We start from the raw sequence: 16170 nt of genomic DNA, 5'->3' as shown, positions 1-16170 counted from the left end.
ATGCTGCCTGAACTGCTGTGCTCTTCCAGCACCATTAATCCAGACTTTGGTCTGCATGGCCTATTTCTGTAGTGCAAATTCAATGCAAAATCCTTTATAATTTAGTTTTTGGAGGCAATACGTGCAAGTATCACTTGTCATCTTTACAGCAAAGGCACAGGACAAGGGAGGTGATTTTCAATCTGATCTATAACATTCCATTACATCAAATGGGAACACTCATGCCTGAGTCAGAAATATAACTTGTGTTTGTGAAACTAGAACATATTGATATGACTTTTTCAAGAATGTGCACTTTCCCCTTGAGCTACTTCAAAAATGGATAATCCCCCCAGGAAAACAAAGAAGATGTTATTGAAAGTGGGTGGAGATAATTGATACGCAATTGATCAGGAAATGCTTGGCACGGTTTGACAATATAAACATCCATTTTTAGTAGCAGTTATCATGTTCCTGGTCAAGCAATGACTTGGTTTTAAAGTTGTCATCCTTGTTTTCAAATTCCTCTGATGTATTCGCTTCCAACCCAGCAACCCTCTCAGCTATCTATGCTGATCTGACTCTGGCCTCTTGAGCAGCTTTGATTTTAATGGATGCACTAATTGGTGAATAGGCCTTCTGTTGCCTAGGCCCCAAACTTTCCTTCCTTAAATATTTCTACTTCTCACTCCCTTGTAAACGCTCCTCAAAACTGACCTTGATGATGTTGTTATCCACAATTTTCCTTAATGATTGCCATTTTATTTGCAGTTTTGTTTTGTATTTTCCCTACAAAGTGCCTCAAATGTTCTAATGCGTTATTAAAAATGCTATGCAAGTGCAAGTTGTTATTCCCTCAGAACTGACTTCAAACACAAACCATTTGCAGAAAACATTTTCATGAATCCAAATCCTGCTTTTTGGTAAGGGGTGGCATTAAAGCCACTAAGTACAAAATTGCTTTGAATAAACTGGTTTCAACGTAGAAACATTTGCCTTTGACTTTGTTGTTTAATCTATTTATATCAAAAGATAGACCGCTGATCCACAACTCAAAGTCTACAGAGATAGGAGCATTTGTGATTCCAATTGAGGTGTATACATCTTTAAAATATACTTGTTAAATTAAAATGGACAAAATTTTGGGTTGTATGAATTGATTATTTTCCTTCTTTGCAGATATCAAAATCTGAAAAGTTTCAAAAACTTACAGCAAGATAAAATTAATCAAAATAAAAGACAACTTTAACAATTTGTTTGAATGAGTTAGATCAACCCGGTTTTGAAAAAGATGCATAACAATTTCATTGTGTACAAAACTTTGTAGCAAATAATTAGCAAAACTCTGTTTCAATTATGTTTCAAATAACCCATGCAAAGAGAACATAAAATGAAACAAAATGGAATAATTTGAAATTTTTGAATGAGATTTTTTGATAGCACACAGTGAAAAGGTCACAAAAGTCCTGAAAATTTAACTCTTTCTCTTTTTACAGATGCTGCCAGACCTGCTGAGTCTTTTCCAGTATTTTCTGCTTTAATGTCAAGTTTTCCAGTATCAACAGTATTATGCATTAGTTGGAAGACAGTTCTGGATCAGCACTGCTCAAACTTCATTGTATCTCATTGGAAAGATAGGTTTGACAAAGTCCCTTGCAACCTTCCCCAAAAGCCTTTGAAGTGGGTGAAAAGGGATTTTGAAACTTTTTTCTTTCCTTAAAAAACTTGCTTTATTCATAGTTTCCTTAATTGAAGTGAAGTAATCTTGAACATAAGGAGGACTGAGGTATGTTCACAATTTCCAGCACGTTTGTTTTAAATAAACTTTGCACCTTCTAAAATTGTGCACGTCTCTGGCAGCCACACAGAACAGCGTGACAGAACAGACTCCATAGTGAAACACTAGTGACACAAACAAAGCGAAAACAAAAGCAAAATCAGTTAAAATTATGAATAAATGAATACGAGGACGGACAGATATGCTATGCACAATGTTTCAGCCTAAAAACTGCCAAGTTAATCTTCCGAGTTAATATAACTCTTGATTTTTTTTTAAAAAACAATATAGCAAATCATTTTTATGTATATATTTCTATAAAAAGCTGACTAATTTCCATGGCAGTAATCTGTTTGCTTAATCCAACACAATCTTTTACATCATTCTGGCTATTTGGTGCATTTCCTCTCCTTACAGTAGCCCCACCAGATGTGCGAATCAGTATCTGGTGGTGACCATGAAAAGGAAATGCATCTTTAGTCCACACAAAAAAAGCTACAGTAACCACCGGAGTAAAAAGATAAAATCACCGTCGTTGTACCGGACCTTAGGGTTGCTCTTTCATTACAAGGAGACAACTGGTGGTGGTTTCTAAGGGTAGTCACCACACCTCAGGCAAGGGGAGAGGTTGAGAAGGAGTGTCATGGTAACCTCAACTGTTGCAGGAATTGAACCCACACTGCTCGCGTCACTCAGCTTTGCAGACCAGCCATCCAGCCAACTGAGCTAACCAACCCCTAGCCACTGGAGTAAATCAGACATGTTACAGTTGACAAGCTCAGAAGTATAGGTTATTTCAAGCCACTGTATGCTTTTAAAAAAAATTAGTGTATATACACCATCATATAAAGAGATAAATAAAAAACAAAAATGTGCACCCTGTACAAGTACAGTTTTAAAAATTAATCTTTTCAATAAAAATATAATTATTTCAAGTTCTCAGGGTAGCTTTGCTATATCGGCTAGCTGCATTTACACTGTTCTTTCCCTTCCACACCCTTTCCCCTCCCCATCCACCAAAACAACTCGACATTTCCTCTTCAGTAACTGATGGGGGTGAAGCGGATATTCTTAATTTCCAGCTCCAGCTGTTTCACTCGAATTTCCTTTTGCCCCAACAGCTCACGTAGCCTTCGAATCTCTTCTTGTTGTCGGTAAAACATCTGCAGAAGCTGGACAAAAGTAAACCAGAAGTCATGTTTTTTTCCCCTCAAGAGAAACCATTTTTAATTGGAAAGCTTTGTTTGCTTTGATTAAATCTTTCAAGGGTTATGTTAGAAAAGCCTGAAGTGGCTGATCTGGGAAATGCTTATTAGCAAAACTGAGGGAGAGCTGGTGACTGAATACACGACCAGCTAAAGGACAGGCAGGCAGTTGTTTCCTCCTCAGAGGGTATTATGCAGCATTGTTGGTCTAGGAAATGGGAATGCAAAGGCAAACAACCAGTGACTAAAACCACCAAGACAATAGTTCAGTGAATGAGCTGAGGACCTGCTTTACAGCAGAGCATACATAAATGAATGAAACACAGAGGGGTTTTGGACAGTACGTTTCAGAGAATTAGCTTGCAGATGTAGCAAGTGATTAGGAAGACAATTGGAATGTTGACGTTTATTGGAAGGGGACTGGAATATAAAAGTAAGGACATTCTGCTACGGTTGCATAGAGTGCTGATGAGGCCCCAACAGGAGTACTGTGTGGAGTTTTGGCTGGCTTATTTCACAGACAATGTAAATGCATTAGAAGCAGTTCAGAGACAATTCACTCAACCAATACTTCGGGTAGGCTGAGGTGTTATCATACAAGCACAGGTGGGTTTGTATCTATTGGACTTTAGAAATAATGAAGAGTAACCTTATTCAAATACAAGGCTCTAAAGGGACTTGACATGTTAGATGCTTCCTTTGTGGGAGGTGCTAGAATTAGGCACATGGTTTAAAAACGAGGGGTCCTCCATTCTAGACAGAGGTAAGGAGGATTTTCATTCCTCTCAGTCCTTGACAGTCTTTGGAATTCTCTTCCCTAGTGAGTGAAGGAGGCAGAGTCATTGAACACTTTAAAGGCAGAGGTAGACAAACTATAATGATAGGGATTCGATGGGAATACGGAGTTGAAGTTCTGATCTTATTGAATTGTGGAGCAAACTAGGAGGGGTCAAATATGGTACTTCTCCAATTCATATGCTTACATGCAACAAGACAAGGACAAACTGATTCAAATGGCAAGAAAGTTGGTAACTAGAAAGCACAGATTTAAAATAACTGGCAAAAAAAGCAGATGATCTGGATTGCATGAAAAGGGACAAAGTAGACAAAATCTGAAAGAGTAGATCCCATTGGGAAGCACAAAGGTAATATGCTGTAGACCCAGAAGGAGTGGGCAGAATCCTTAAAAAATATGTTGCATCAGTCTTTACGATGAAAAAGGACAGTGAGGGTGTAGATTTCAGGATGGAAGGTGTGAAATATAAGAAGAAATTAGCAGAGAGAGAAGAGATAGCAGGTTAAGCAGCTTCAAAAATGGAGAAATCCATAGAGATGTAGCTGAGCCTGTTGAGGGAGGCAAGATATTAGGGGCCTTTGGCTCTAATTTTCAAATGCCCACTGGTCACACGAGGTACCAAAGGACTATTAATGTTGACCCATTGTTAAAAAACGGAGGAAAGAACAGACCAGAAAATTACAGCTCAGTCAATCTAATCTTAGTGATGGGGATTAGAATTAGAAATAATTCAGAAGAACAGAATATATCTGTACTCCAAGAGATATGGATTAATCAGGGACAGTTCGCATTGATTTGTGAAAGGAAGGTCATGTTTGACAAATTTAATTGAATCCTTTGAGGAGGTAACCAGAAGCATTTATGAAGGTAATGCATTTGATAATGACTTATATGAACAGCTTCAAAGCTTTTGATAAGCAAGAGCCCATGCAATCCAGGGCAAAACTTTAGGTTGGAACCAAAATTGGCAGAGAGGTAGGAAGGACAGGATTGTATTACGAAGAATGTTTCTGTGTCTGGAATGCTGTATTCAATAGGCTGCCACAGGGCTCAGTGCTGGAGCTCTTCCTGTTTATGATGTACATTCATTTGGACTTAAACAATCAAGAAGTTTGTAACCTTCAAAAGGTTACATGACAATTGATCAAACCTCCAATTGATCAGCTGGTAATTAATAAGGTCAGCCTTAAACTGTGGAGGGCATCAATGGATTGGTGAGCTGGCCAGAGGAGTGGCAAATGGAATTCAACCTGGAAAAGTGTGAAGTACTGCACTTGGGGAGGGCTAACAAGACAAGGGCAACACGCTGAATGGTAGGACCCTGGAAGGTACTGACAATTAGAGAGACCTTAACACGCATACCTATAGATCCCTGAAGGAAGGAGAGCTGATGATAAAGGCATTTGGGATAATTGCCCTTATTAGCTGAGTCGTAGAATACAAGAGTAGGGAGGTTACGCTGAAACTGTGTAAAAATCTGGTTAGGCCACACCTGGAGTACTGCATGCAGTCCGGTTAATGCACTGAAGTGAAATGTTTTCACCCAGAGGGTGATTGGAGTATGGAACTAACTGCCTGGAAGGGTAGCTGAAACAGAAACTCTCGTGATATTACAGCACTGTTTAGATATTTACGTGTATTGCACAGACTCCAGTGCTACGGGCCAACTCTCCTGAGTAGGTCCAATCAGGTTTTTTTTGCAAATGGTGAGGAGATACTCTTAGAAACTCAGGGCGGGGACTAGAAACTGCAGATATCTGAAGGTATAGTCCAGCATTAGGTTGAGAAAACAAAACTCAATATAGGCTTTTCTAATTCTATATATTTTTGAGAAAGTGTTTCTTAGCTGGAATAACATAAACACAAAAAAGAAATATATCTTTTTATGATTCTTATTTCACCATACCTCATTCTCTGTTTTAGGAACTGGACACTGTGACAGATCATAACCATTTGTGATGAAACCCTTCCTCTGATCTTGTACTTTCTCTGCATTCCTTTGTTCTTGAATGTCCGGAAATGTATTCGTTGTCACTTGTTCTTTTTTGGTGTGTCTAGATGGGTCCCACTGCTCACTTCCCGTTTTCAGAGGGGAAGACTGTGGGGTGTTAAAACCAGGCTTTAAAGAGACAAATATAGGATCTGAAACAACAGAAGAGAAAAAATGTGACTGAACCAAAAATATGAAGCAAAAGGAAAGGAGGTAAGACAATGAATAATGAGCAAACCTATTGAGATGCAAAATTGTCACATGCATGGGTAAATGCCAGATTTGGGCCTCTGAATCAGATGGGCATGAGTTTAAGAGTCACTCCTGGGAGTTGAACCAAAAATTTCAGACAGTTTTCTCAGTGTCGTGCTTTATTGGGCTTTTGCCCGAAACGTCGATTTCGCTGCTCCTTGGATGCTGCCTGAACTGCTGTGCAATTCCAGCACCACTAATCCAAAATCTGGTTTCCAGCATCTGCAGTCATTGTTCTTACCTTATTGGGTGATCAGCCTGTCACAGATGCTGGTCAGTACCTTGCAGGCCCAGCTGGGGTTGGCCCAGTGAGGGGTCTTAGTGAGACTGCATGTGGAAAGCCTTCAGCATGGAGTGACTGCAGTCCATAGAAGAAGTGCAATGTTTAACGTTTAACTTTATTTCTTTATTTTCCCTAATTTGTACTAGGAAGAACTGTAATGTAGAACTTCTAGCTGTTTTCTTTATTTCTCCATTTCTGTGGCTTACTTTAGTATTTTATTTTTGTTTTACCGTAGATTTGTAACTAGGTACTTTATATCGAAGATGGTGCTGTGTGTGGTGACATTACACACTTTTCACTATACTCCTGTATTTCTGTACCTTGAGTGCACATGACAATAAAACCTAACTCTAACTCTTTTGGAACTGAAGTTAATTTGTTAATTGATTCTCACTTGGTGAGATAGAAAGTTTTCCTTTGTAGAGGAAGCTGATTGGTCAGTTCTGCATTTCTCTTCTGACAATTTTAGTGCCTCAGCTGCCTCCCAGCTACCCCATTCTTTTTTTACAGCCACCTGTAAAGAGATGTTATGACATACTTCTGGATCAGGTGGGACTCGAACCCATCCTCCTGGCTCAGATGTAGGGACACTACCACTCCATCACGAAACCCCCCTCCCCAGCGACCCTTTATATTTCTTCTTTTACACATCTGGAAGGGCTCTCACACCCAACTGAACATGTTTTGTTCCATCACTAAATCACCCATTAGCACTGAGTCACAAGTCTTTCCAATTAATCAAATTATGGGCATTCCAAGCAAGGGCAATACAGACCACCAAAGATAAGGGAGAGGTAGGGGGCAAAATCTAAATACAGCAGGAAGGGGGGGGGAGGAATAAAGGACCCCCATCCCCTGCATGCCCTCCTTTCTGAAAAGTCATTCAGAGTATTAGTGAATATTGCATGTCCCCTCTCCAAAAACACGCAGGCATGAAAATAGCCATGGAAGAGGGGCAGACAATAAGTGACTAAGACCCTTCACACAGCCTATCCAGACCCAACTTGTCCAGGCCCAGGAGCAGACCAATGAGAAAATCCTCTGACTTGCTCACAGCCCACTGCACCAGATGCTCAAAGATAGGGAGCATAAGGCTGAACTGCAACCAAAATCACAACGACAGGTTTTTCAAATAATCAGAAATCACCCAAAACCAATATAAACATAGTTCATGGATTCCACAAGGCAACAAAATACTGTTAGCCGTAAACCACTGAAATCTGTAGGGTTCTTTCATTAATTTACGCAAGATGTGGGTATCATTGGCTGGCCAGCATTTATAGGATTTTAACCAAATGACAGTGAAGGAACAGCGATATATTACCAAATCAGGATGGTGAGTGGGTTAGCGGGGAACTCGAAGGTGATGGTGTTCCCATGTAACTACTGCCCTTGTCCATCTGGATGGAAGTGGTCATGGGTTTGGAAGGTGGTGTTTGAATTTCTGCAATGCATCTTGTATACAGTACACACTGTTGCTACTGAGCAATCAAGCGGGTTATTTTGCCCTAGATGGCTTCAAGTTTCTTGAGCGTTGTTGGGACTACACATATCTAGGCATTGACGAGTATTCCATCACACTCCTGACTTGTATGTTGTCGATAGTAGACAGGCTTTGGGCACAGTCAGGTGGTGAGTTACTTGACGCAGTGTTCTTAGTCTCAGACCTGCTCTTGTAGCCAGAGAGTGTTTATGTGGCAAGTCCAGTTGAGTTTCTGGTCAATGGTAGCCCCCATGATTTTGATAGTGATGGTATAACGCCACTGAATGTAGAGGTGATGGTTAGATTGCCTATTCTTAGAGATGGTCATTGCCTGGTATTTGTGTGGCGTAAATATTACTTGTCACTTGTCAGCCCAAGCTTAAATATTATCCAGATGTTATTGCATTTGAATATGGACTACTTCAGTACCTGAGGAGTCACAAATGGTGCTGAATATTGTGCAATCAGCTAATGTCTCCACTGCTGACGTTATAATGAAGAGAAGGTCATTGATGAACCAGCTAACGATGGTTGGACCTAAGACACTAACCTCAGGAACTCCTACAGAGATGTCCTGGAGCTGAGATGATTGACCTCCAACAACTGCAACCATCTTCCTATGTGCCAGGTATGACTCTAACCAGTGGAGAATTTGCCCCCTGACATCTATTGATTTCAGTTTAGCTAGCGTTCCTTGATGCCACACACGGTCAAATGCAGCTCGATCAAGGGCTATCACTCTCACCTCACCTCTGGAATTCGCTCTCTTGTCCATGTTTGAACCAAGGCTTTAATGAGATCAGGAGCTGAGTAACCCTGGTAGAACCCCAACTACACATCAGTAAACAGATTATTGCTGAGCAGGTGCTGCTTGATAGCACTGTTAATGACACCTTCCATCAAGAGTAGGCTGAGGGCCGGTAATTGGTTGAGTTGGATTTGTACTGCTTTTTACACACAGGACATATCTTGGCGATTCTCCACATTGGCTATGGGAGCGACATGTTCTGGAGCACAAGTCTTTAGTAATATTGTCAGAATGTTGTCAGGGCCCATAACCTTTGCAGTATTCTATGTTTCTAACCGTTTCTTGATGTCACATGGACATCAATCTGAGCAGACGCAGTTTTGGTTTAACAACTCATCGGGAAGGTGGCCATTTCGATGATGCAGCACTCCCTCAGTGCCTGAATATTTGTTACCAGCCACTCTGGCCATTGCTTTGTTGATCATTAAACTAGAGCATGAAACTTGTCTTCAACACAAATCTGCTGAATGCCAATCACTATGACAACAAAATGCTGCAATCTGCTCATTGAGATTCCCAGCAGTCTACCAACAGTTTAAACTATTGTGTTCAAGTTTTGGAATGGGACTTGATCTCCCTCCCTCAAGGACATTCGTAAATCTGGTGAGATTTTTTTCAAATAACAATCCATGAAAGTTGTCATTGTTACAATTACTGAGACTGGCTTTACTTTGCATTTTTAAAAATTATTCAATTTGAATTTCACATGCTGCCCTGTCCCAGAGCCTGAGCCAGGATCTCAAGGTTACCACTCAGTAGCAACACCACAATGCCACCAGCTCTCCCTTATTCTCCCATTTTCCAAGGTAATAGGGATAAAGATGCCAAGCTTCTTCTGTTAACCATGTCAGCTAACTGAGCTGAAAGAGGCCAGAAAATGCTTCAGCAAATATGTAATAGCAGCATAATCACCTGGGGACATGCCTGACTGAGGTTAATATGTCCAATAGTGAAAGAGTCTGCAGCAGTATAATTACTTGTAATCTTCTGTTCACAGTCTTTAGCATATTCCAACAATAGCCAAAGCCCTGTGTCTTAGATAATTAACCACTCGACTTGAATGTTGCTGACTACTAGGGGAACAGCACAGATGCATTACAGGGGAAAGATCAATAAATATTCAAGGGGAAAAGCCGGAGATAGCGCTCCTGTTCACCTGCAATGTGCACAACACGTCTAGAATTTGATTTCACAGAATCCCTACCGGCCATTCAGCCCATGGAGTCCACAAAAAGCATCCGATCCAACCACCTACCCTATCGCTATAACACTTCATTTCCCATGGCTAACCCACCTAACACTATGGAGCAATTTAGCATGGCCAAACCACCTAATCTGCACATCTTTGGACTGTGGGAGGAAACCAGAGTACCCGGACAAACCTATGCAGATATGGGGAGAATATGCAAACTCCACACAGACACTCGAGACTGGAATTGAACCCGGGTCCCTGACATTGTGAGGCAGCAGTGCTAACCACGAAACCACCATGTCACAAATTCCAGGACATCCCTTTCCTGGCCCTATTGCTTTCGATCCTATCTTCATTTCTTAGATTTACAGACAGAGAAAATAGATTCTTGATTTTCAACCACAATGTTCATGATCTTGAATGGAGAACCAAGTATTTTTGTGCCTGAATATTTGCTACCAGCCACTCTGGTCACTGTTTTGTTGATCATTAAACCAGAGCATGAAACTCATCTTAGAACATAGAAAAGTACAACACAGAAAAATCCCTTTGGCCCACAATGTTGTGCTGAGATTTAATCCTAATGTAAAATATAGTAACAACCTACGCACCCCTCAACTCACTGCTATCCATGAGCATGTCCAGCAGTCGCTTAAATGTCCCCAATGACTCTGCTTCCACCACCACAGCTGGCAACGCATTCCATGCATTCACAACTCTCTGTAAAAAAAAACCTACCTCTAACGTCTCCTTTATACCTTCCTCCTAATATCTACAAAGTATGACCCCTCATACCAGTCAATCCTGCCCTGGGGAAGAGTCTCTGGCTATTGACTCTATCTGTTCCTCTCATTAATTTGTACACCTCGATCAGGTCTCCTCTCTTCCTCCATCTCTCCAGAGAGAAAAGGTCCGAGCCTATTCAACCTTCCTTCAGAAGGCAAGCCCTCCAGTCCAGGCAGCATCCTGGTAAACCTTCTTTCCACCCTCTCCAAAGCCTCTGTATTTTTCCTATAGGTGGGCGACCAGAACTGGACACAATATTCCAAGTGTGGCCTCATCAGGGATTTGTAGAGCTGCAGCAAAACCTCACAGCTCTTAAACTTGATACCCTTGTTAATGAAAGCCAAAACACCATATGCTTTCTGAACAACTCTATCTACTTGTGTGGCAACTTTGAGGGATCTATGTACTTGCACACCCAGATCCCTCTGTTCCTCCACACTGCCAAGAATCCTGTCTTTAATCCTATTTTCAACATTTGAGTTCAACCTTCCAAAATGCATCACTTTACATTTATTCAGATTGAACTCCATCTGCCATTTCTCAGCCCAGCTCTGCATTCTGTCTATGTCGCGCTGCAGCCTGCAGTAGCCCTCTATACTATTAGTGACACCTCCACAACCTTTGTCATCTGCAAATTTACTAACCCACCCCTCAACCAAGTCATTTATAAAAATCACAAAGAGCAGAGGCCCAAATACAGAGCCCTGCGGGACCCCACTCAACACTGTCCTCCAGGCAGAATACTTTCCATCTACAACCACTCTCTGACTTCTGTCAGCCAGCCACTTCAGAATCCAGATAGCCAAATCTCCCTGTATCCCAAACTTCCTAACTTTATGAATGAGCCTACCATGAGGAACCCTATCAAATGCCTTGCTGAAGTCCATATGCACTGCATCCACTGCTCGACCGCTGTCGACCTGTCTTGACACCTCCTCAAAGAACTCAATAAGATTTGTGAGGCATGACCTGCCCCTCACAAAGCCATGCTAACCGCCTTTAATCACACTGTGCTTTGCCAAATAGTTGTTGTGGTTCTGTTCGCCGAGCTGGGAATTTGTGTTGCAGACGTTCATCCCCTTTCTAGGTGACATCCTCAGTGCTTGGGAGCCTCCTGTGAAGTGCTTCTGTGATCTTTCCTCCAGCATTTGTAGTGGTTTGAATCTGCCGCTTCTGGTTGTCAGTTCCAGCTATCCGTTGCAGTGGTCGGTATATTGGGTCCAGGTCGATGTGCTTATTGATTAAATGTGTGGATGAGTGCCATGCCTCTAGGAATTCCCTGGCTGTTCTCTGTTTGGCTTGTCCTATAATAGTAGTGTTGTCCCAGTCGAATTCATGTTGCTTGTCATCTGCGTGTGTGGCTACTAAGGATAGCTGGTCATGTCGTTTCGTGGCCAGTTGGTGTTCATGGATGCGGATCGTTAGCTGTCTTCCTGTTTGTCCTATGTAGTGTTTTGTGCAGTCCTACACTGCAACGGACAGCTGGAACTGACAACCGGAAGTGGCAGATTCAAACCACTACAAATGCTGGAGGAAAGATCACAGAAGTGCTTCAGAGGAGGCTCCCAAGCACTGAGGATGTCACCTAGACAGGGGACGAAACGTTTGTTACACAAATTCCCAGCTCGGTGAACAGAACCACAACAACGAGCACCCGAGCTACAAATCTTTTCACAAACCTTGCCACATACTCATAAATCCTATCCCTCAGAATTCTTTCCAAAACTTTGCTGACCACAGATGTAAGACTGACTGGTCTGTAAGTGCCAGCGATTTCCCTACTACCCTTCTTGAAAAGAGGAACAACAGTTGCTTCCTTCCAATCCTCTGGTACGACTCCCATGGAGAGTGAGGAGGCAAATATCCTTGCCAGCGGCTTAGCAACCTCCTTTCTCGCTTCCCAGAGCAGCCTAGGATAAATCTGCTCTGGCCCTGGGGTTTTATCGATCTTAATGTTTTCCAAAATTTCTAGCACATCAACTTCATCAATCTTGATCTGGTCAAGACTGTATCCCAGCTCCTCTAAGTTTTCATTTATAACAGGTTTCCTTTCCTTGGTGAAAACTGAAGCAAAAAATTCATTTAGGGCTTCCCCTATCTGCTCAGACTCCACGCACAAATTCTCTCCACTATCCCTGATCTGCCCTACCTTCTCCCTGATCATTTTCTTATTCTGCACTTAACAGTAAAATGGCTTTGGGTTCTCCCTAATCCTTCTTGCCAAGCCTTTTCGTGCCCCCTCCTGGCTCTCCTCAGTCCATTTCTGAGCTCCTTTCTAATAAGCCTGTAATCCTCTAAAGCTGTGCTAGATCCTTGCTTCCTCCACCTTACGTAAGTTGCCTTCTTCCTTTTGATGAGAAGTTCCTCTGTTCTCGTCATCCAAGGTTCCTTAATCTAACCTCTTCTTGCCTGCCTCAGAGGAACAAATTTGTGCATCACTCACAACAACGGCTCCTTAAATAATCTCCACATGTCTACTGTGCCCTTCCTGTGGAACAATTGCTCCCAGTCTATACTTCCCAACTCCTGTCTGATAGCATCATAATTTCCTTTTCCCCAATTAAATATCTTCCCTCGGTAATTGCTCCTTTCACTCTTCAAGGCAATGCTAAATGTGAGGCAGTTGTGATCACAGTCACCAAAGTGCTCTCCCACCACAAGATCTGACACCTGTCCTGGCTCATTGCCGAGCATCAAATCCATAATGGCCTCTCCCCTCATCAGTCTGTCGACATACTGAGTAAGAAAACCCTCCTGAACACACCTGACAATATTATCTCCATCCAAATCATCTACACTTAGGAGGTTCCAGTCGATATTGGGAAAGTTGAAATCACCTATTGCAACAACCCTGCTACTTTTGCATTTTTCCAGAATCTGCCCGCCTATGAGATCTTCAATCTCTCTACTGCTATTAGGTGGTCTGTAGAAAACCCCCAATGCGGTGGCTGTTCCCTTGCTATTCCTAACTTCCACCCATACTGACTCAGTAGACAAACCTCCCTCAACAACCTTCATTTCTGTAGCTGTGATGCACTCTCTGATTAGCAATGCTACATCACCTCCTCTTTTTCCACCCTCCCTGTTCTTTTTAAACGTTCTAAACCCTGGAACACCAAGCAACCACTCCTGCCCCAGTGAAATCCACGTCTCCATTATGGTCACAACATCCTAGTCCTAAGTACTGATCCATGCTCTAAGTTTGTCACTCTTACTTCAGATACTCCTTGCATTAAAGCAGACACACTTTTTAGATTCAATATATCCTGTCACTGACATGTCCACAACTGTCCCTCTTTGAGACATATGGCTCGGAGTCCCACCCCCCCCTGCCAAATTAGTTTAAACCCTCCTGAATCACATGTACCTTTCCAGTTCAGGTGCAACCCGTCCTTCATGTCCAGGTCCCACCTTCCCTAGAAGGTATCCCAATGGTCTAGGTATCTGAAGCCCTCCCTCCTGCACCAGCATTGCAGCCACGTGTTAAGCTGCATTCGTTGACTGTCCCTCATCTCACTATCTCATGGCACCGGTAGCAAACCTGAAATCATTACTCTATTGGTCCTGTTCTTCAGCTTCCAACCTAACTGTCTGTAGTCACTTTTCAGATCCCCAGTCCCTTTCCTGGCTATATCATTGATGCCAATATGTACCAGGTTTTCTGGCTGCGCATGGATCTATGTACATGGACTCAAAGATCCCTCTGCATATCCACACTACCAAGAATCTTTGTATCGACCCAGTACTCTGCCTTCCTGTTATTCTTCCCAAAGTGCACCACCTCACATTTATCTGCATTGAACTCCATTTGCTACCTCTCAGCCCAATTCTGCAGTTTATCCGAGTCCCCCTGCAACCTGTAACATTCTTCCACACTGTCCACTACTCCACCGGCTTTATTGCCATCTGCAAATTTACTAATTCCACCTACCTATGCCTGCGTCTATGTCATTTATAAAAATTACAAACATCAATGGTCCCAAAACCGATCCTTGTGGCACACCACTAGTAACTGGACTCCAGGCTGAATATTTCCATCAACCACCAATCGCTGCCTTCTTTCAGAAAGCCAGTTTCTAATCCAAACTGCTAAATCACTCAATTCCATGCCCCTGCATTTTATCCAACAGCCTACCATGTGGAACCTTATCAAAGGCTTTACTGAAGTCCATGTATACCATGTCAACTACCCTACCCTCATCTGCATGCTTGGCCACCTTCTCAAAAAACCCAATGAGGTTTGTGAGAAACGACCTGCCCTTGACCTAAACCATGTTGACTATCTGAAATCAAATTGTTGCTTGCTAGATGATTATAAATTTTATCTCTTATAATCCTTTCCAAAACCTTTCCTACAACAGAAGTAAGACTCACTGATCTACAATTACCTGGGTCATCTCTACTGCCCTTCTTGAACAAGGGCACAACATTTGCAATCCTCCAGTCCTCTGGTACCAAACCTGTAGACAATGACGACACAAATATCTAAGCCAAAGGCTCTGCTATCTCCTCCCTAGCTTCCCAGATCCATATGTACTCTGTAATCATGTACAAATAGACTTTGTGTTGAACAAATGTTGAGTGTTCTAATAAGTGACATACATCAGAACACTACCTTTCCCTGTAGAACACAAATAGGATAACTGACAGACTAAATGAAACTGAGATGCTGGAGTTTAGAGGTTATCCAGAAAAAGAAGATGTTGAGAGATTGCTTCCCTGGCTGGGGAATCTTGCTTGGTGTGCTGGTGATGGTGAGAGACTTGCGGAGTTTAGGAAGGATCTTTGGGCTAAGGAAAAAGCCATACAGTTGACACATTACTTGAAACAGGACACAAGTATGAAACGATAGCAGCAAGCCAATAAAAATCATGTATTTTTTTGTGCTCTCAACTATTGCTCTGATCACCAAACAGCATCAAACCTAAAGGATCTGTAATTGATGTGATTGCTTGCACTTACCAAGAGCTGTCCAGCTTTTCTGGAAACCTGTAAACTAGGTGGCATCAGAAGACATGAGGCACGTGTACAATTCAGACCCCACAACAAAGCACAGATGACCAACATCATGGTACAACACCACAATCTTGACAGCAAGGTGGGTAACAGGGGGATGCATCATTGCACTATGTCAGTAAGGTTTAGAGTTAACAAAATGAACAGTAAATTTCAGAAGAACGATCAAGCTCTCCACATTGTCAACCTCACACACCATGTCAATGGTCTAAGGTGGTCAGAATCTTTTACAATCATTAATGTCATGTGCTCTAAAAGGGCAGTCTTGGCCTAGACCAGAAAATACAAGTGCTTTGATGACGATGTCATTAAAATGAATGTTTTTCAGAAGATTTAGCCAAGTAAAACATGTCTAAGACTGACCTTTATTGGTTCCACTGAGCCATTCTTGTGCAGTCATTGCTGGCTGTGCTCCGGCTGTCATTGGATAGATATCATCCTGGTATGATTCAGACTGCAAGATACATGGGGATATAGAATGACTGTATTGGCTGCATCTGCATCAGTATCCTTTGTCCATCATAACAATTGCATGCAATCTCTGGCTTCTTTAGAATACTTTCAAGTCCAATTTTACCTGTTATGATCTCCCACTTTCCACCT

General features: G+C 42.1%; 1 protein-coding gene across 2 annotated transcripts in view; it reads right to left on the bottom strand.

The window, feature by feature from the left end:
- Positions 1-1259: 1259 nt before the first annotated feature.
- Positions 1260-16170, bottom strand: part of LOC132824792 (coronin-2A-like) — a 153829-nt gene continuing 138918 nt past the window's right edge. For both annotated transcript variants that reach the window (XM_060839539.1, XM_060839543.1), the window contains exons 11-13: positions 15931-16021; positions 5664-5899; positions 1260-2928 (exon numbers count right to left, since the gene is read on the bottom strand). In XM_060839539.1, coding sequence (XP_060695522.1) covers positions 2797-2928; positions 5664-5899; positions 15931-16021 — 459 coding nt within the window. In that variant the 3' untranslated portion in view covers positions 1260-2796. The remainder of the gene's footprint in view (positions 2929-5663; positions 5900-15930; positions 16022-16170) is intronic.

This window comes from Hemiscyllium ocellatum, chromosome 2 (assembly GCF_020745735.1).
Source record: "Hemiscyllium ocellatum isolate sHemOce1 chromosome 2, sHemOce1.pat.X.cur, whole genome shotgun sequence".
In the NCBI taxonomy this organism is placed as follows: domain Eukaryota; kingdom Metazoa; phylum Chordata; class Chondrichthyes; order Orectolobiformes; family Hemiscylliidae; genus Hemiscyllium; species Hemiscyllium ocellatum.
Note: the sequence above shows the minus strand (reverse complement) of the source record. Positions and strands in the feature narration are given on the sequence as shown.